This window comes from Zosterops lateralis, assembly GCF_965231275.1.
Source record: "Zosterops lateralis genome assembly, chromosome: 3".
NCBI classification, from domain to species: domain Eukaryota; kingdom Metazoa; phylum Chordata; class Aves; order Passeriformes; family Zosteropidae; genus Zosterops; species Zosterops lateralis.
The window spans coordinates 57679729-57702463 of record NC_139764.1 but is presented as its reverse complement, the minus strand read 5'-3'; the positions used below and the strand labels follow the sequence as shown (position 1 = coordinate 57702463).

Genomic DNA, 22735 nt, shown 5'->3' with positions numbered 1-22735 from the left:
TTTATTGCAGTCCTAGTGAGACACCTCTTGACAATGCAAGTATATTCAGTGAACATCTCCTTCTGGCACCCTGTACCAGGGAGAGATTCCAAATAATTTTTCTAAGCATTTCCTAGACTTCTTTTTAGCAGACCTTTGCCTCTGCATGTTCAGATTTTATGTGGCATGAAATTTAAGCCATTCTGTAGAATCTGTTCTTCAATGTTGTGCTGAGTTCAGGTGGAAGAGTTCAGCAAAATGGAACTTTGCCCTCTTTACATACCTCTTTATTCTTGCTTATAGCCATTGAAACATCATTCCTTTATCTCAATATTTATTTTGTCTGTAGATCACAAGTTCAGCTGTCATAGGTGGATCATTATATTTTGGCAAATCTTCATAGGATGGTTTTAATGTCCTGTCTGAAAACTCATATGCCACCTCATTCCAGAGCTTTAACAGTTCCCAGTTTTAGATAAATCAAAAAATACTACTTGGGAACTGTCTTAGAGAGTCTCATAAATCAATCAGTTTAATTTGATTAAAAGCAATTTTTATATGCATTAAATAATCGCAATTTCTACAAGAAGTTTAGTATTTTATGGCCCAGAATTCCTCTTAGTCTCAAAACAAGCTCTCTTACAAAATTACCAAAATTCCAAAGTTCACATGCTGAAATGAGTTGTATGCTGTATGCATACATTTGTGGGAGAAGACCAGCAATTTTCTATCTTCTTAGAAAATAGGATAAAGTGCCCAAGTATGTAGAGGCATCCTTCCATAGGCTGATGAATTAATCTGTCTGTTTAAATCTGTTTGCAGAGCAGATGGCCATTACTGAATATTACAGTGCATCTGCATGATGTATGTATCATGAATTCTGAGAATTCCCAGAGTCTGACTCGAGATCTTTCCCTCATCTCCCATCCTCTCCCCGTCTCTCTTTCTCTGTCTTCCTCTCTCTGTCTTCCCCCAGGGGAGCAAAATGAGTGCTGAGCTGCTGATGACCATGGCCATCGAGACACAAGGCCTTCATTTCTCACTGGAGGAAGTGAGAGAGGCCTTTATTTGCTAGGCAGATAGATTTCTTACCTGTTCATCATGTCACTTTTTTGATGGTGAGCCCTCAGACAGACACTTTCTGTCTTGCTTTCATCTTCAGTCCATAGTAAACTTCGTGGCTCTGGACATGATGACTGTAAAGTACTACTGAACTGGTATTCCTCTAATATTTACTCCAGTTACTACATCCTCTAAACTTTCTTTTTCCCCCTGTCTTTCTTGGTTACTAATACCACATAGCAGGTTCTAGGAATAATAACCAAGTCATTGAAATTATCACATACAAAAATAAAGTTTTCCTTCCTCTATGCAAATCTGTCTCACTGCAATGACTGCTGATGCAGAAATTCCAATCTGCTGAGACATTCCCTGCTGACCCAGTAACCCATGTTCTAATCAGCCAAGCTGCAGTTTTATTTCAGGTTAGGCTGTTCTCCAGCTATTGCATTCTCAAGTTATAAATTTTAGTTAGCTTGAGAAGTATTGCTTGGGAGGGCAGTTGGTGTTTTGCCATGAAAATAGGAGTCTGGTGCTCCAGAAAGTTCATGTGCTTAAACAAGACTTAGAGATGAGACTCAGATTTATAATAATAGCCAAAATAAGGCATTCTCTTTTCAACGAGGTAAGGAATAAAATTGAGTTTTTCTTTCTATCTCAGTATTCATTTTTAAGACAGCATTTAGAAATGTTGGTAAGGCCTATTATGCACACCAAAAAAAAAAAATTTCTGATAATTGCAAGTAGTAATTCAGACATGAATCTTCCAACTCCATTATTCCACTCCACTCTCAGGTCTATGAATCACAAAAAAAGAGTATTCATTTCAAACAAACTGAATTATATTTCCATTTTTTTTCACTATCCTACCATATTGTGAAGGAGATTTTGTCCCTTTTTTTTCTCATTAGAAATAGAAATGAGAAATTTAAAATATGATTTAGGTAAGGCTCAGAATTTGGGAGGCAGGTAAAACTAGATTTTAAAGAGACTGAAGCATATATATTAAAAGTGGTTTTCCATATAGCCTAAGAAAGCATAGTGCTGAATATCTCCTTATTAAAAACAGTTTTGTGTTCAGCGTGCTAAGTCAGTGTTTTTACTGGATAATGAAATTACTGTCCAGTCCAGGATGTTAAGTTTTATGGATAATGTGTTGATTCTTTACTTTCAAAGGCCCTAAAAATTCTTTACTTTTCAAGGCCCTAAATTCTTTACTTTTCAAGGCCCTAAAAATTGCTGCAGAGAATTGACTGCACTCAGATACAATTTAAATTAGTATTGTTTCAAGCAAAAGCTAGATATTATACCTAGATTCCTGTCCTGTATTTGCTCTAATAGGAAATGTATTTTTATGCTTCTTAGTTTTGGCATTGCACTGACAGCCACTGTGAGCTTAACCAGTACTGTAGCTGTTGTGAAAAGTATTTTACCTTAATACTTAAATTGACAGAGAGCTTGCTTTCTTTCCTTCTTTCCCATAACTGTTTGGTGTCATTTAAAAGATACAGTGTTGTGCCACCAGTTTCCTGTTTCTTTTGAGAAAAATAGAGAACTATCTCAAATCTGCTGAAACTGCCTGCTTTTTTGAATGGCAAGTTTTTTCCACACCATGTAAGTGAATTTGTAAAAGGTAAATGTTTTAGTCGAAGTAGATAAGTAAACAAAGTAAGAGAAAGCAAGGAGTGATGGGCACATGAGCTTGTTTGTGTATTGCCAGCATGTAGAGAGGAGGTGACCCATAGATCCGGAGGAGAAGAGAAGGGGGGAAAGGAGGAAGCTGGAGGATGTTGTTGGGTTTGAGCTCCTATATAACATATATGTTAACATGTATGTTAATAACCTTCTTGCAGGAACAAGGGAATGACTAATCAGAAAACTGCACAGCCCCTCATCCTGTTCCTGGAGTCAGTCACAGAATCACAATGAACAAACTCTGAGACAGAAACATTAAACAGCTGAGCTTTTGCTGCCCACTCAAATTTAACTTAATAATGAAATTATCAGCACAACAGTTACCTAGAATTTTCAAGGCTGGAACAATGTAGCTGAAAGGCTTAACAAAACCCAAACAGCAGCAGAGACTCCTTATCCATCAAGGCTTTTCTGTGCCCTCCATTTAATTAGTACACCTTAATATCTGCAGGAAACATTTTTAAACTTTTGCACTTGACACTTTCACCAGTTCCAGGGATATCTGTGAAGGTGATTAAGAAGCCATATATTGCCCAGATTTTGCAAAAATACAGAGTCAGAATTTTTCCCAGTAGGGCTTTTTGTCTGATTTTTGAGTTCCTGTCCTACACTGGGTGAAGCATAGTTGCATTTTTTCTGGACTGTAAATATTTGATAAGGATTAAAAAATTAATCTGTTATTTCAGCTGCCACTTCCCCTTTATTTTTCCTCTTCATCTGCTATTTACATCCAAAAGTAGCTTCTCTAAAATATTCTACAGCTCAAAATAATCTCCTCTGACAGAACTAAAAAAAATTTATTTCTCCAGTGAGGGGAAAAATGCTTCATTTCTGTTCCTTGAACACAGCACTATTATCCTGTCTTAATGAATTAAGCCACATAAGCAGAGCTTGGCAACTCATTCTTTTAGCTTTGACCCAATATTTTAAATTATAATTGCTTGTGTGATGCAATGAAATTATGTATTTGAAAATTAACTTCTATGTATTTGTTTTATACAAAATTGCCCTTTTTCTTAACAACTTAGTTCATGTGAGTAAAAGTGTCTTAAGTTTTTGTTTACTGCAAAGCAAACAAAGCAGAAGGATGGAATGATAATTTTCTAAATTCGCACTCTAGGAACTTGCGGCTTACACATTTGGAAATCACTCCTCTGTTCAGATTTATCCTTTATCTGTACAATTTATCACTGTTATGAGACAAAGATTGGAAACTTAGAGCAGAACTCATCTCTGTGACATACCCCCTGCATGTCACAGAGGGCCTGAATTAAGCGCTGACTTAAATGGACACTGAATTTCAGGGGTGTCTTTGGGTTAAGATGATATTTCAAGAAATTACAGAAAAAAATTATATGATGCATGATGGCTTGGCTTATATATTTACTTTTGTTTTCACAATTTCTTGTCTTTGTCCTGAAACCACTGTGCAGATAAGGATATTTGATAGCTGTAAAACCATCTTGGAGGGGAATTCATTTTTCCAATGTACCTCAGTTCCCTCGAGTTGTTTCCATTCCTTCCAAAGCCAGGAAATAATCAAGTTCTGTAGGATTGCTGATTATATGTGATTTTCAAGCCAAAGGCACTCACATAAATTAATAGAACCTGATAAGTGTCCAAACTACTTAATATAAGTTTTATGTCTGTTGAGGTTTACCATCAATTGCTTTTAGGGAGTGGGAAAATAAGATTTATGTGATTTTTGAGTATTGGTATGCTAGGGAGACTGTGAATGAGACTTGCAATTTTTGTGGCTTTACAATTAAAATAAATTTACTCCCTAAAATCACACCAAAATTATATATTGCTTTCCTAAAGGTCTGTTCTAACTAGTGATTTAGACTGTGTAGGTGTTGAAGGTTATACTATTTTAAAGAAGTTGATGGCAGTAAGAAACTGTGGGTGTGCTCAGGCTGCCATCTTCTGGTGCAGCCAGTGGCCTGCACTGGTCATTTCTTCATCTGTACTAAGTCTGTGGTGAGCACAGAGTCATTCGGGTTGGAAAATACCTCTGATATCACTTAGTCCATCCATTAGCCCAGCCCACCATGCTTGCCACTAAACACATATCCCAGGAATGGTGATTGCACTTTCTTATAGATAAATTAGTCATTTGGGTTTGCTTTTTTTTCTTTCTAACAGGAATGCGATCAAGTTCATATAGATGATGTTTCTTCTGATGATAATGGACAAGACCTAAGGTAAGATACAGAATTTTTTTCTTTTTTTCTTTTTTTTAAAGATGAAATAATTTGAGCATTTACAGGAATACATTGTATTTATTTTTACTGTATTTTGGGTGTTTGCAGTACCTACAGTTTTGCAACTGATGGCTTCCATGCAGCTGCAAGTAGTGCAAACCTTTGTCTGCCAACAGGTGTAAGAGGAGGGGTTGACTGGATGAGGAAGCTGGCTTTCCGTTACAGAAGAGTAAAAGAGTTGTATAATACTTACAAGAACAACATAGGAGGTGAGTTCAATTGTCAAAAAATTGAATGCTGATCAGTCTAAGCTGCATGGTGATGAGCTGCCACCCAGGGAAGGAGACTGGGAAGCCACAAGGAGAATGGAGAGTGATGTGACTGAACCATGGGCTGTTGAAAGCTACTGACTATAATGGCAAAGCCACGTGCTGTTGTGCCAGGGAAATGCAGTTGGGAAAACCAAGCAAACTTCCATTAAACTTCCACAGAGCTCAGTTTCCTCCTTCAGAGCAGCTGATCTTACCTTACTGAGTTGTTGAACCACTTATTCTACCTCAGATTTGCTGTTGTTCTAGGAAAGATATTGTATAGCTTCACAGCACAAATTGGTTGTGGATAGCCATTTCCATCCTACCTTTTCATGATCTGGTTGGTAACAACACTGTCGCCTAAACTTTTTGGTGGATACTTGCTAGTCATTTTTCACCAATGGATGCAAGAAAATTCTATCACTGCCATGACAATAGCCCCTTTTGTTGGCTCTGTAGCTTACACAGTTTTGTCTCCAGTAAGTCCAAATCTCATTTGGGACAAGAACTTTGCTGTTACTGTTTGAATTCATGGACTCACTTATGTCTGCACCAGCAGATTGCAGGCAATCAAGCAGCAGAGCCAAAAGAATCTGTTCTGGAGAGTCCCATGTGACTTGCAGCGACAACCAGCCTTCTTCTGAGGAGGGGAATGTGTCAGCTGACCCTCTCAACAATAGGCTGTGAGGACAGGGAATACTTAGAAGCCTTCAATAATTCCTACAGTCACATTTTTCATTCTTGGTTGTTAAGTCTCTCTGTACCACAGGATGAAGCAATAGGACCGAAGGGTGGTAGTAGGGGGCTGACTTTCACTTGCCCTACTTTGCCCTTGATTGGTGTTGTGAATAGAGTTTTTACATATTAATAATTCTTGAAACAGTGTTAACCAAATGTTTACTGGGTTTTCTTATATCTCCTGATGCATCTAAGATTCTAAAGTGGCTACATTTCATAAAACCTTAACACTGATAAGAGAACAAGTCCAAAAGCACAGCACAGGGAAACACTGAGAGAACATTGCAAAAAGAATGCAGATATGTGGTGCACTGGATTAAGGTTTTTATTGTCTCCCACATATCCTGCATCTGAAATAGAAGCCATCCTTAATGGGCAAGTGTCTTCATTTGTCCTCCACATCTCAGCCTTTTTAGTAATCTTCTTAGCTCATACGTATCTGTTTATTTCAAAAGAGCTGCTAGAAAATATCAGAAGGCAAGATTAATCCATAGTATTTCACTTCTGATTTTTGAAGACAGTCATCATCACTTGTTGGGAACATAGGGTGTGAAAGAGAAGAGGGATACTAAAGGTCAGGAAGCCTATTTCCCTGTTCTTCCATGACCAAATCTACAATTGAAATACCTTGGTTCCAACAAATTCATGTCTCAACATTCAATAGGCTGGGTATGCTTAAATGGCTGACAATTTATACCCAAAAAGAGATTTTTGAGGACTAACTTTTAAGGACTAACTGAGATATGAGAACATAACATGTGCAGCCATTTCAGGCTCTAAATGCTGTAAAAGGAACCAACTACAACAGGACATGAAGAGCAAGCCATCAGCAAACAAATACATTTCCATATGTGTAACCTGAGGTTCACACTATATATGCAGAGTCATAAGCAGGGCAGTTTTAAACATAAGCAGGTACTGCAAAGACCAGTTTATTCTAAAGTGCCTTCGTTTGTGACTGTCATCAACTGTGATCCCAGTGACATGGATCTCCTTGTCACTGCCTCTGATAATTTGAGAATAACGTATGTGGGAGGAGCTGGTTTAAAAAATATCTGTTTCTAAAAGGAATACTTTGAAATGCAGCCTGAGATATATAAAGAAATTCAACTAATTATTATTATTACCTGAAATGCTATTTGACATTCCTTGATATAGTGAAGTAAAAATAAAACCTAAGATTTCCTGACTGTTGAAGACAATAGATTTTCTCTTTGATTTTTTTTCAAGTTGTAGTGGAATTTAAAATAGAAACAATGACCATAAACCCTATCTCATACAGAATTTAATTCTGTTTTTCTCACTTCTCTTACATAAAAGGTCTCCTGGGTCCCGCTAAAAGAGATGCATGGTTGCAATTAAGAGCTGAGATTGAAGCTCTGACAGACTCCTGGCTAACAAATGCACTTAAATCATTATCAATTATCAGCACAAGGTATGTATCTGAGTCTGCTGTAAAAAAAGTTTCCAGACATATAACGGATATTTACATTTTAGATTACAATAAATTAGTGCCTTTAAAGAACAGAACAGGTCTACTATGTGTTTTGAACAGGACACAGGAAAAGTGGAAAGTGCTTTCTTTTATCCTGATTCGAGCATTTACTAAAGATAGTATGAAATGTCTTCTCAAATGTGTGTACATTGAAAGCATATGGTAGAATTCTGAGACAGCTTTTAATTTATTACTTTCTGGACAGCATTCTCTGAACTCCTCAACTCTCAGTTCTGTCCTTCAATGTTTGTGCCTGTTCACAGTGCTACCTAAATACTGTATAGATACCAGAACTTAAGGGTATTTTTCTTCTGTCCTTCCAAGCAAACCAGTATATCTTAGTATAAATCTTAAGTTTTCAGAAGACCAAAAATGTCTTTTAGCTGAGTTAAAAGTCTGAGTTCCCAATATTGAGACACAAAATGTATTGTTCCTCTGATGCAATCAGACTGTGAACCCTGCTGCTACTTAGTAAGCCATGCAATATGTATCTTACCAGAAATCCTAAAAAAACCTGGTTTTAAAACACGAAAAAGAACAACATTAGGTCATCTTGCTTTCTAAACATGTCTGGGAAAAGACTCAGTGTCAAGTGTAAAGAACAAACTTGGAAAGACACAAAACCCTTAATTTCAACATAGCAACTTTTGCAAGAAACTTATCTCTTAATTGTTTACTTAACAATGTGTGAAGCATTTCAGGAAAAAAAAAGGGACGAATTTGTGTAAGTTGTTGTGTTTAGCTCTGTATTTCTTTCTGTTTTGTTAGTCTTTAGAGAGACTTTTGGTAACGAAGGCCAGTTGAGCATTGGTGGATGAGTGGGGAAAACTGTTATCCTTCACTCAGGATTGTTAAATAATAACAATCTTTTGTCATGTCTTCAAAGAAATGTACAACTATAAACCTTCAGAAGCTACCTGTGAGTCAGCTAAACATTACTGACTGATACATTACTAACAGGAAATTGAGATACATAAAGGTGAAAACAGCAGCCTAGGGTCTTCCTTGGAATTTGTGAAAATGCCAGAAGGAAAACTCAGAAATACTTACTTTCAACTCCATGCCCACATCATGGGCATGCTCATGTTTCAGCCTGTGAGTGCCTAAAGTAGCTCAGCTCTGAGTTCTCTGGCCTGCACATTTTCTCCATTCATTTTCATCCTCACCATTCCATGCTAGCTTATTCACATGATCATTCTTATCTCTCCCTCTCTTGATAGATAGTTTTACTCTTGAAGAAGAAAGCAATGCCATTGTGGAGAAATGTGTAGATAAAAGAGTAGATAAAAGACAGATAAAAGAGTAACAAATTATGATTTTGCATTCTCTTAACTCTTTTATTATGCTGATAGCTACTGACAATTGCCAGCATGAAAATTATGCTTTCAAAGCATTCAAATACATTGTTTTGGAGGTCCTTCAAATACCTGGTTGGTGGTCTTAAATGTCTGTATTTTACTTAGACCCATCTTTGAAGACCTGATTTTTATAAACCAGTGTGGAATATTTCCTACAAATCAGACCTAGATATTTTTAAAGGATTTCACCAGGAGTTTTATGTAAATTTTCTGTTAATGGTGGGGCTCAGCAGCTATACTGTGTGAATGAAAGAAAATGTTGAGGGATCCTTAATATGCTCTCCATAGCTGGTTCACATCATCAACATTTGGGTACTGTTTTTAAAACTATTTAAACTTAAACTATTTCTCTCATTTTAGGAGTAATTGTGTAAACGTGTTGGTAACAACAACCCAGCTTATCCCAGCACTTGCAAAAGTTCTACTATACAGTTTAGGAGGAGCTTTTCCTATTGAAAATATTTACAGTGCAACCAAAATAGGTAAGAAAATTTTTCTTTCATCCATTTTGAGTACACTACATTACCAATTTTTTTTCCAGTAATAGATGTGTTCTAAAACACTCCTCTGACACTTAGCAGTTTTAATTATAAGATTTAGGCACTGCATGTGTTTTGATATGTTTATGTCAAAGAATTCCATATTCACCTTATTTTCAGTGATGCTTAAATGAATAGAGATGATGATTAAAAGCCTCAGAAACTCCTCATATGGTACAGAAAACAAAAAACTTTCAGAAAAGAATGAAGAAAAGTTTTTTGTGAATTCAAATCTGAGCAGAAATTCTGTTAAATTCTGCTCTGACCTTCATCTCTATGCAAGCCAGGCCACAGCTTCACAAACCTTTTCCTGAGGGATAGTACATCAGTGATGGGAATGACAGCTGTTACTAACAGAACCTGTGTTGCTGGATAACAAAAGGGCACTTCCCCATTCTGTTCACAACTGTGTGCCTTTTGTGCATTATGGTTTAGAAATGTATGGTTTGTGGAAATTGCATCCAAAACTGTAAACCAAGAGAAGGTGTCATTCCTGTGAAATATGATGCCACCTACAATGACTGATAATTTTGCAGATTTTACCAATCAATTCAGGAATGCTTAATTTCTATACCTACGACAACCTTTATAGCATGGAATGTGTCACTTCATTGACAAAAGCATTGCAATATGTTTCCTAAATTATTTCCACAGGGAAAAGGTGGTGTGCATATTCTAGCAGTGTCAGGCAAAACTATTATCTCAGTCATCATTTAATTAAGTTTTTTCAATTACTACACCACTCGATGCAGATACATTAGAAATAAAATCTCTACTTTCCTTGTAAGAATATTATTACAATCATAAGTAAATATTTAAATTCAATCATTCAGTCACTAACCTGTTCATCTTTACAGTCTTGCTAATTCCTTTATCTTAGTGGCTTTCCTGTAAAGATTAAAGAGATCTAGTTTTACCTGAAACATTTTAGTGTCACTAAGGGATTCCATTGCTTCTTACCAGATTTGGCTCTTAATCCCAAGGCTGGGAACATTTTAAAAGAAGTAGTAAGAATGTCTTACCACTGCAAAAATCCTCTGTAAGGCTTCACCTTAATTCACTCGATAGCTTGAATAAATAGTGCATTGTTTTTCAGGCAAAGAGAGCTGTTTTGAGCGTATAGTGTCCAGATTTGGCACTAACATAACTTATGTTGTGATTGGAGATGGCCGAGATGAAGAACATGCAGCTAATCAGGTAACTTCACTCTGAACTCTTATCTCATTTATCTTCCAGGAAAAGAAAGTTGCTTTGAACGAATAATGCAAAGGTTTGGCAGAAAAGTAGTATATGTTGTAATTGGGGATGGTGTAGAAGAAGAACAGGCAGCAAAAAAGGTAACCTGTCTTCTGAAATGTTGGTGTGATACATAGCTACTAATGCAAGCCTTCCTGTTTGCATTTCTGTCACTGTTGCACAAAATGACAAATAATTTCAGTCCACAGATGCAAGCCAACAAGAGCATAATGAGATCAACATTAGACTAAAATGAACCATTTGGATTCTAGCATTTGCTTCACTTCACTTTGGAAAGAAAAAAAAAATCACAAAGATACAAAATTATTTTTAAAACTGATGGAAAAATGATGCAGCAAAAATGTCTGACAAACTTCAAGCAAATTAAAAGATAAATAGAAGAGATAGAAAGAGTTATGATATGATAGATGGGTAGTGTTTTTCTTAAAATGCTGAAATTGGGGATGTTTCAAGAGAAGTGTTACCAAAAATGTGGAAAACATCTAAAGAACTGTGCAATTTTTATTTTTTTTGCTAAGATAGATGAAGATCCATAGTTTACTGGAGTAAATATGATAAAAACATAATTTTCTTCAAGAAAGACATATCTGCTAAAGAAAAAAGACCACAATGTAGAGATTGTGCACCAAATCTGTGTTTCTAAAAAAGAATTGTTTCCTACATTCCTCATTATGATAATTCAAGTTTAATTTCAGTAGTAAATTTAAAAGCAGTAAAGCTTTTAATGTTCAGAAACAGATCAAATTAGTAATTTGTGCCATGCTTCCCAGTATAACCCCTGGAAGTGTGCAGAAACTGAATTTTTTGCCTCACAATGTCTGTGCAGGACCAGTTATTAAATCTTGTTGTGCTAGGAGTAGCAAAATAAAGCACTCTCTTAGCATTGTAGTTGGAGTGGAAACAAAATGGAAATAACCAAAATGCTCATTCCAAATGGTTCCTTAATATAGGTACAGTACTGGTGATGGGTCCTTTATAATTTTTGCTAAACAAGTGGTGGTTGGATTGTGTGCTTTCTGGTTGGGCATGCTTTTTCCTTAACATTGGCTATATTTTGCATGGATAGATGTAGAATTCAGAGAGATGGATGAATATAGCACATTTCAAATAGATCTAAACATGACATGGAAGTATGGGGTTTTTTTTCTGTTCTGATGAATTGTTGAAGGAGAATAGTGCATATACCTGCATCTCTCAGAGACACTGATGCTTTCTGCAACACAAATTATCTTTTCTTAAACTAGAAATATGTTATTTTCTTATCCAAAGAGATTTCTTTTTCTGCCTGGATGGAGAAAAAAATCTAATTCAGCTCTGTTTTGAAGTGTTGAGTGGGAAGCATCTTTTCATGGAAGTCTTATAGTCGTTTAAATGATGATTGAGTATTTTGCAGTCAAATAAGTAGAGAATCAAAGGATTTCCTGTTAATGCTCCTTTGTATGGGCTTGCATGCTAACAATAAGCAAGTAGCTCTTACTAAGTAACAGCCATTTTCAAAAGAAACTATTAAGAAAGACTATAATCTTATTATTTTAACGTCAGATGAGCTACTAAGCTCAGATCTATTTTGGTCTGATTTTTGTCAGTACTTGAATAGCAAAAATCAATCCAGAAACACAGTGGTGTAAAATAGGTGCTGGTAATCTCTAACTATTCTCATGTGTCATATGCCTCCCCATGTCACAGTGTTCATCTTTCCTGACCTTTTCCCTCCTCTAACAAACACAGCACAACATGCCTTTCTGGAGGATATCCAGTCATTCGGACCTCTTGGCTCTCCATCAAGCACTGGAACTAGAGTATTTGTAACTATGTTCTAAAGCTGGTGATCCTTTTCTATATATATATATATATATATATATGTGTGTGTGTATATATATATATATTTCAAGTACACTGAATTTTTATGTGTGATTCAATGCCTCTGGCTTTACACATATGAATTGTCTTAAGAAGGGAAGAAATATTTGGAATTAAAAATTCCAAATTGAAGAATTCAGATTGCTGAATGAAGTTAAAACATTAGTGCTACGTAAGAAAGCTCTATGGTCTTATATATGCAACGTTTTTAAATGAATTAAAACTGTGGAGGTTGCTGGTACACACCAAGTGAGCCCTGACAGGAGTGAACAAAGGACTCGAACTGGCAAAGCACCAAAACGCATTTTCCAGCCAACAAGGTGGTGTTCAACAACATTCCTCAAAATGGGATATATTCTCAGCACTGAGGTTTGAACCAGACTTTAGCCTACCTAACCCAAAAAATCTGAATTGGAATGCACTCAGACTGTATAATGATAATCCTGTCTAGACCTGTAATTTGTGTAAATTATTGATGAAAATAATTTACTGTGACTTTATTAGCAGCTGATTTTGAAAGTGGATGCAATTTTTCTTTCTTTTTTTTTGGGATGGGGTGGCAGGGGAGGGAAGGGGTTATATAATATTGTCTCTTTTATAAGTTTGGCAAACAGAATGTGCATATGATGTGTTGTGCCTTAAAAGGAAGACTGTGTTTGTGTGTTATAATGTAATTTTGGTTAAAAACTATGTAGATAAACAAAAAAACCTTTGTGATAACTTTTGACATGACCAAATTTGAAATTCAAAGAAATCAAAGAACAGGGCTGCACCAAAGAATTTAAGTATTTGTTGCAGTGAGAAAAAATAATAAAGGAAAGTTTGTGTTTTTATTTGGATTCTGAATAATTCCACTGATTTTTTGAGAAAAGTTAAGAATATATTGGGAGATTGATACTGGGGACCGCTACCTGGAAAGGTAAAAGAAGAAATAGTGTTTAACATCTTCAGCATCATTTCTTGATTCTCCAGCAAGAGAACTAAGACCCATATTCATTTATTACCAAGTCCACTGAAAGCCATAGAATGAGTGCATCTGCTGTGTATAACAGAATGAAGTTCCACCCAGCAGACAAAGTGTTTAGGTGGCATTACTAGAAGGTGAAAATGTGGAGTTAATCCCAGATGGGAATAAAACACAAGTTCATTAGGAATGAAAATTTACTAAAAAAGCTCTCATCAGTAGGATGTGGAAATGATGCTACATTTAGCATATTCAGGATCAGTACAAGCTGTTGAAATTGCTGGTTGGTGACATTGGCCATTTCAGGAGAATAGTCCACTTTGGTAAAGAAAATGGCATTTTGACACCTTTTCCATTTGTTCCACATTTCCATGTATTTTGTTTTGTTCAGCATGATTTTTCTCATCCATTTTTGATTGCTCAACAAAATTACACAGGGACAACCCTAAATGTTTTTGAATCAGAAATTTCAATACATGTCAGGCATCTGAGGAGAGGATAAGGAGGTGATTTTCATGAAGAAACATTGACAAATATATCACCCTGGCTTCCATAATTTCTATTAAAAGGTACGGTCCACACAGCAATAATTATCTTGCCAGTTTCAAACATCCTTTCGGCTATGGAAAGGAGCGAGATCCATAATGCACACAGGGCCCTTAATGTTCCACGTGCAGCCTGAGCACTCTGAAATGACAGCAAGTGGTTCATCTCTCATGGCAGAAGATGGAAACTGCTTTTACAATTTTGAACACTCTGTGTGGAGACACCTGAGGCTGCATGTGCACTGACTGCGTGAAGAAGCATTTGCAAGAGAAGATGTTAAAGGCAAACTCCAGGATGTCTGCATGAGCACAGTAGTCAGCACTGAGGTGAAAAATCTTCCCTCTTAGTGCTCTTAAGCCACTATATGCTATAGTTACCAGGTAGTAACTTTGCTCATTTAAACTTTGTTGAAGTTTTATTAAAGTTACTTGGTAGGTGAAAGCCTGGAGCTGCTGCAAGTACAAGGTGAAACTCCTCTATAAATTCATAAAACGTATTTATTCGCTGTGTTGGAATTGGATATACAAGTCACCACACAACAAACTAACATTTTTTTATCACTGGGCAGTTCGAAGCCATCACATGAGACTCGCTACATATGAAATCACTGTAGATTAGGTAGATATTTGAGTAATAGATTTGTGTGTCCAAAATGCAAAAAAATTATGCATACCTTCTTTGTATTTTCAGTACCTGAAAATACATGTCATAAAAATCTGTACTACAGCCTTCTGGAGTTTTTCAGGTGGGAAAAAATGTGTTTCTACTGGAATGGGAAAGAAGTTTAAAGCCCTTCTCAAGTTTCAGCATTACATAAAAAATCTCAATGTAAAAGACGATAAAACAAAAAAATTGTATGGTTAACTAGCTTTTTTTATCTTTTTTTTTTTTTTTACATGTCATAATGTTATTTAAATGCATGAAGTAATGTTATTTCTCAAGTTATTTGTTCAGTTTTTCAGTGTTCTTTTCCTAATCAGTTGTAAAAACAAAAAGTAGCCCAGCAACAGCCATTGGTTCTTATTAAAGGTTTGCAGTGCCTTCACTGGAGTTGTGCTTAGCTTTCTGTGGCAGATATGGCTCAATTAATATATGGGCTTCTAGAGAGGAGATGGAGGCAAAAGGAGGGAAGTTTTACAGAGCATGACAAGGTTCTGTGTGTTACCATAACAGAAGTTAATTGTTAAAACAAGTAATCCACACAAACATGTAGCCAAAGAAAATTCAAGGATGTAGCTCAAAAGGCTTTGCAATACCAAAACCCTAAAACAAAATTTCAGAGCATGAATACTCTCTTGCTAAGCAAAGATTGCTATATATCTTTAAATAAAATTGTGTAGTATATGCCTGCCTTGTAGAGAGAAATTAGTCTTTTATATTTTCCTGCATGAACAATACAGAGGAGAAAATAACCAAGGCAGTGACAGTCCGCCAGACTGTTCCAGACGGGCTTAAGAAGATTAAACTGAAGGTTGGTCACTTGGACATTGAGTGCATTTTAATTCAGAAGCATATTAATCAAAAACTATCTTCCCTTCAGCCTCTCCTCAACAACCAAGATTGAGCACAAGGTCCCATTTGCCCATATTTTGGGTAAATGAAATATAGAATAAAATGCATTTTGCAGATACTCTAGCTGTTCTCAGTACAGAACTTGAGCATTCATTAGGCATTTGAGTGGTCAGCTTGCAAATGTTGTGTGATTACAGTCATGGGATAGTATCTTATATATAACTCTGTGCAGTTCAGTAAAAGAGGGCAGAAAAAACCTAAAAATTATGCTTATTTTTAGATGCCTGTGGAGATTGTGCACAAACATGTAGGTAGCAGCTAGCTCCCAGATCTGTTCCAATTCACATCCAGTGTAAGCAGCAGTGTTTGCAGGCTCTGAAGCAGGTGGAGAGTGTGTTCCAGTGTAAGCATTGACAAGAGAGATGAGGCCAAACCAAATAGTACTCTATACAAGTACTCTTCATCTTGGGGCAGATGAAATCTTACATCCCATTGGAACTGCAGAGTTTATGGAGAATATAGGCATGACCCATGATAGGAAGACTAGGTTTTAGCAGCGAAGTCATATCCAGATCCAGGGTTGCAGTTCGAAAGTCATCCCTGCTTTATAGGATGGACACCAGACATATGCTGTAAATGAATATGGTATTTAGTATCTTTGAAGAGGAGCTGAAGTGACATTAGCCAAAATCCCAGCAATAGTAGCATTTTGGAGATTTGAAGCCAAGGGTCTCTGTCATGTATTAGCAGATTATATTTTATTAGGGCCTACCTAATTTAAGAAAAATGTAAACTAAAATTAAAAGCTTGTAAAATTATGTACATCTTTACTATTCTCAATAAATACACTTGGAAGTGTCATTTTCTGCACTATACAATGTTGTAAGTTGTTTGGTTTGTGGTTGGGAGATGCAGTGTCTCTTACAGGAGCCGAGTGTAAGCTGGGACTCTGATGTCCACACTGCCCCTGTTGCTCATGCCTGGAGAAGCCCTGAGCCCATGTACATAGTCTGGTAGACACTGGCTCACCTATGAACTGTGCCTTGCTCCAGATGCAGCCTGAGAGACAATTAGCAGCTCTTTTGCTGTGTCTGTGAGACAAAATACAGAAAAAAACAATTTGATGATGTAGACACGCAGTGTATGCATTTAAATCCCCATGCCAGTTCACTCACTGATGTTATGCTAATACCTTTATGGGTTGTTCTGGAGACAGACTGGGCTGTGAGGTGCAAGTAGCCTTTCCAGCTGAAGGTCACCCTCATGAAACTCTAAATGTTTTTGGGAGCAGTACTTCATATTTTTAGTGAGGTACTGAATTTCATTTGGAGGAGGCAGCCCCTCCACAGTCAGCCAGCAGAGACCAAAGTGGGATCATAGAATTGTCAGCACACTTAGATGTAACATTATCAGCACACTTAGATGTAACATAATGATCTTGGGAACTACATGGCAAGTGGCAGAGCTTTGGTAGCCACAATGATTCAGCCACAAGAAGCAGCGTGTAAGTAGTGGACGTCTTTGCAAGGGGTTTCATTAAAGCCTGTCCCTTACAAGCACAGCTGTTCTGTACATACATCTGCTTTCTTCTCATTTTTAGGAATAAAAAGGAAAATTTATCAAAACTCAAGTGGAGAAAATACAAAGAAATCTCACCTACTGAGCAGACAAATGCATAGTAAACACCTTTACAGTGTGTCTCCCAAATGGGTTTGCATGTGACACCAGAGAAGAACCATTCAATAACTTTCAGAAGAGTGAGATAAAAGGTAGTCAGAAAATGCGTGATAGCACATTATCTTCACTTCTAATTGCTGAGAGACTCAGTGCCCTAAATCGCTCGCATTGTGCTCTGCACATGATGTTCACAGTGATGAACTGAAGTAAAAATATCATACTGGGAACACTTATGGGTGGACTCTTCCTCATTTGGGTGCAAAAATGCTTCTTCGTCATTATCCATTACCTATAAAACTCTTCTAGAAAAATGCACTTTAAGGTTGACTTGTTTAATTTTCTTTTTTTTTTTTTTTTTTTTTCCAAACAAATAATGGATTCTGAAACATTTTGGAAATGCTTATAATTTGGGAGAACTTTTTTGATTTTCCAAAAGCCCAAGCAGTAGATAGAATTCTGAGAAAGTCAAAAAACATCACAAGTTTGTTTTTCCATGTTAGTTTCTCTACAAATTTCAAGGTCTGATTTTCAAAGGACTGAGTATCTAACCTGAAATAACAAAAAATTGAAGAATTTGTTTTTCTGGTTGGGAAGTAAAGATAGAAAAGAAGAAAACACCAGAAAGTTTCAGAAATTGTTTTTTAAGTGAACAAGCAAAGAAATTCCTTTGGTACACAAAAAAAATTTCTCAGATTATCTGGATAATTTAGACATCAGACATGCATCTAATGGGCTGTTAGAAATTCACATATTCACTTCAGTAAACATGAAGCAAGAGAGCAGAGAAGTATGAAGGAGAGGATTTATAGGAATTATATGAAGGAGTCAGGCTAGAATGGAGCTTAATTAGATTCAATTTTTCTGCCTTGCTCATAGTGTCTGGGAGAATTGGAGTGCAGCAGAGAGGCAAATGGAAAGTGATTCATGTTTCCTACACTACTATACAATCTACTGTGCCCTTCACCAGGAAGCACACGCTTTTTCTACATGAAAAAAAAAAAAAAAAAAACGAAAAAACAACTGGAGTTATTTGGAAAATATTAGAAGTTGTTGACTCATTGAAACCAAAATGTGTTTTGGGAGTGCACACACCAGTGTCAATGAATGGAACATTTCTAGTCCTATTTAGAGAAAGAGTGAATCCAGGGCCCACCACATCAGCCAGAAAAACAGTCTGAGCCATTGCAGGAGTCTAGTGTCTATGGCTGTCAGCTGACATTTCAAGCTCCTGTTCTTTGCTTTTTCTGACTCAAAACAGTTCTAATTTGGTCCAATTGTGAAGAGTAATGTCTCTAAAAACAGGAAAAAAAAAAGGGGGGGGGGGAGAAAGAAAAATAGAAAGATAAATGAAGAAAAGAAAAAAAGAATAAGCATATGGAGATCATGTCTAGTATTGCGAACATCCTGGATAGTGGAGCAAACTCCTAGCACTTAGCAGTAGGACTTCTTGCATATCCCATGAGCAGCCTATTGTGTTATTTTTATAAGGATGCATTAGCCTCAAATGCTATCTTTCTCACATGGAAAGCTTTTAATTTGATTTGGTTTTATGGTACAAGCCATGACTGCAGCATGTGTTATACCTCTGCAGGTCATGCAAACCAGAAACCCTTAATGAAATCTGTGCCTCATGATCACTCATGTTTAAAAGCAAAACAAATCAGGGAGGTAAAAAAATGGCAGAGGGAGAAAAATGAAGCCAAGTGCAGAGGGCTGCTCCAGTCAAATGGCATATACACACTGATTTATGGAATGCAATCCTATTCTCAATAATCACCACAGACCACTGATGCATGGCAGCTGATGGAGGTAGGGCAATTAGCAAAGCCCAATCTCTCCAGTTACTCACTGGGAGCTAAAATGATTTTTTTATATGTTCTGAATAGTCTTGATGAGGAACATAGTCATGTTCAACATGGAACTGCCATGCCACCCAACCTGCATGACCAGTTGAAAGGGGAAAGAGCCAATTCTGCACAGGTCCCTTCTCAAGGGGGGCAGTCACCCCACTCATCTGCCCCCACCCCCCCTCACCTTGCTCACCACAGCCTTGCCTGCCACCATTCCACTGGGGAGAGGCAATGACCCAGGCAGCATCACGTCTCCCTGTGTGTAGCCCCCAGGGAGCAAGGGGTGCAGCTCCCAGTGCCTTGCTGATTCTCTCTGAGTTGCTTTTCTATCCTCCTTAAACTAAGCTGGTTCTCAGTGGAGCAGGTATCCTAGCTGGGAGGCATCTGTTCACAGAGGAAAAGAAACAGCTAATTTGGGGTTTCAAGAGGTCAAGAACTGCTCACCCCCAAAGGTATCCAAGCACTTGCCAGTGTTGTTATTTTTCCTCTACCTAAATGCTTACAAGTGAGTTTTCTTCTCTGGTTAAACTGCGGTTTCTTAAAGGAAGTTTACTTATAATGGAAAGGCTGACTCAACCTTCACTCTAATAACCAGGAAAACACAACAGTAAAATTAAACAATAAATCATTGCTCTGACAGTAATGAGGCACTTGCTTAGACATTTATCTGTCCTTTTACAGGGCAGTAATTTTATGGTTGAAAAACCTTGGGTTAAACTTGTGTTTGCAAAGAAATTGCCAAGGCCTGGCCAAAATTGCCTCATTTAGCAGATGGTAACATTGTACATAATTAATGTATTCATTTTCATTCTTAAAAACTAGTAAAGGCAGCTTACTTGAACTTCCTCCTGAAAGCTGAATTTATTAGCTACAAAGCAGAGACTGTGCCAACTGTTTCAAGGAGATTATGCCCTGTCTTTCCCCTATTTTCTAACAGTTTTCCACTAATACCACCCGGGTGGCTCTTTTCTATAAGAAACTTCAGTACAGGGAGCAACTCTCTCCTGTGCCTTTTGCTGGTTCATATGTTTTCCTGATAAACATTTCTTTCCTTCACCTCCATCTAAAAAGCAGAGAGGCTGTCACTTGTTTGCTGAAAATGATTTTAAATTCATCAGCTCTCCCAGAGCTAATAAAGTGATGTGTTTATGGTGCTAAAGGAAATCAGGTGTTTTAATGTTGAAGGGAAAAAAACATATTTATGTAGTGTTAAGATAATACTGTTTGCCTGGCCTTTCTCAGCTTGTTCATCACCCAGCAATCTCCTCACAAAATGCTGTGGATTCTGTGTGCTTCAATGCCATGCAATACTAAGTGCAAATTCACCATAAATCAAGTATTGCAGCAGCCTCCCCCTTGGCTGCTGGCAACTGCTGCAGTGGGGCACATGTAGGGAAAGAGCCATTCCCCGGGCATGTGGCTGTGAGGATGGAGCAAAGGAAACCCAGTGGCAGGTGGGTATTGCTGCTACATCTCCCTTCTGCTTCTCAGGTAAATCCCATTCATGCTACTTGTCCCACTGTACCCCACCAAGAGCTGCAATGCTCTACCACTGAGCAAGCCCAGGTGAGAGCTTTTGGGGAGACAGGCACAGTTCCCTTCTTCCCTATTGAGAAGGGAACTGTTACTTTGTTCTAACACACAAGTGACTGAGGCACTAAGTGATTTTTGTTGACACATCGTGGCAGGATATGAATCACACACCTGAAATTAATCTCAACTCTTCGCCCTTACTTGTTGATAAATCCTGTATATATTATTCTCTGGCCAGGGCCCCATGACTTCATTAATCCTTGCTGAATTTTTCTATTCTGCTCCATGTGCAGAGATTGGTATAAGTCTGTAATGAAAGGGTTCTGGATTTTAAGAGGAAATAACGCTCCTTACATATGAGATGAAGGAGATACTGAATTTCTGTCTAATATTTCAACCACTTTCATAGAGGTGGGTAGAACATGTAAATCTTTAATTAGTAGCTTTTTCTTGCCCCCACCCATTTTGAACAACAGGCAGACTCTACTCTGTGGTTTTATGCTAGAAAATATCTGGAGAACATGTAGTTCCTTACTTTCTTCAGCTGGCTGTCTTTACTGATTTTCAGTCTTCCTTGTAATTCCAGTGGTAGTTGTGAGTTTAAATATCTTTTCTTGCACCTGTAGATATCAGAGCCAGCAGGTCTTTCATTCAAGTATGTAAATCTACAGATACCCAGCATTCAAATTGACGGCTGGAGTTAATAAAAGAATGTTGTCTCTGCTATGAAGACTGGTAGTGATCTCTGCAGTGATGCAATAGCAGTGACCTCTGTGGTGATACAATAACACCACAGAACAAAACATCTGGCTGTAGAAAGCAGCCACTGGGCTCTGGGACAATAGTTCCTTTTAAACAGTTTTAGGAAGATGAGGTGCATAAAGAAGTGGATGACATTGTTTTGGCATATTTCTGAATTAAAAGAGGGTGAACCTCTTTATCTCTGGTAACCATGGATTTCAATATTGGGATGCATTACAAGAAAAATATTGTCATGATAAATCATCACATTATACTCCCAGTCTTGTAACTGGAAGTCTTTCATGACTCTCACAGCAGTAAACTGACAATCTGTCTCCACAATTTCTGTCGTCTGGAGAAGTGGTGTTTTCAGAGTTTTTATCATTGTGGATTTCAGGATAACATAATGAATAGAAGAAGGCAGAAGTCTTTTCACAGTGTTGGATTTATAGAACATTAAAATACAAAACAAACGTGTTGATATTTACTTTGTTGGGAACATCAAACTGCATAACACAGCAAACTCTCTTGTGTAATCCTGGCTGAAATGTTTCTTTCCTGTTTCTCCACCTTTGTGCTTAATCCAGAGTTCTTTGGTGGTTTTCAGGGTGAAGATTACTCCCCAATGCAGAGCTTTTCTCACGGTCCAGCTTACAATTCCATGGCTAATCAGCTTCTTCCCCCTTCACAGCAGCTTAGAACTATGTAACACTAAATGACTGGTTTGGAAAACCCACATATCGTCATTTATGTTTGGCTTCTTCAGTGCAGAAAGGCTGACCAAAGGAAAGACAACTGCCTTATTTTCTACAGATGCTTGAAGCACTGTCAGGAGTTCCAAAGCTGTAGCTGTGGGAAAGGTTACGTTCCACTTGCCTGCTTGCAATCATTTCTTCTGATAAACCTATCTCCCCTGCAATTTTCCATATCAGATCTGATTAGACCAACTATCCAGGAGATCTAGCCTGTCTACTTATATTAAGCAGCATGTCAGAAAAGGGTAATTGTACTTGGCAATGGCAGTGTATTTTTCCTGTTCCTTCTTCCTACTCCCACCTTTCATGAGATTAATTTTCTTGAATATTCTGTAGTGCATAGCTGTGCATTCAGCAAAGATGCCTGGGATAGCTGAAATAAACATTTAGATATTTCACCCTTTATTGACATTTGCTGATGGAGTATCTCTGTTCATACAGCATTTTTATAATTTATTTTCAGACTAGTTCCTAATACGCTTCCTAGTTGTCTTTACAACTATTGTGCATTAAAAATTATCTTAATTATAATCAAGCATTTGCATTATTTCAGAATTATTGTTTTTCTTTTAAAACCAGTGTAAAATATTTCATTCTATTGATGAGCATGCTAGCTGCTTCCAGTCAACACACAACACTGGGTCCAGGTATTTATACAGATT

General features: G+C 37.3%; 1 protein-coding gene across 1 annotated transcript in view; it reads left to right on the top strand.

Annotated features, from left to right (window-relative positions):
* Nucleotides 1-14169, top strand: part of EYA4 (EYA transcriptional coactivator and phosphatase 4) — a 141994-nt gene extending 127825 nt beyond the window's left edge. Inside the window, exons 15-20 of the mRNA XM_083858202.1 lie at nt 4879-4937; nt 5046-5206; nt 7307-7421; nt 9200-9321; nt 10475-10575; nt 12364-14169. Coding sequence (XP_083714328.1) covers nt 4879-4937; nt 5046-5206; nt 7307-7421; nt 9200-9321; nt 10475-10575; nt 12364-12444 — 639 coding nt within the window. The 3' untranslated portion in view covers nt 12445-14169. The remainder of the gene's footprint in view (nt 1-4878; nt 4938-5045; nt 5207-7306; nt 7422-9199; nt 9322-10474; nt 10576-12363) is intronic.
* The last annotated feature ends 8566 nt before the right edge of the window (nt 14170-22735 follow it).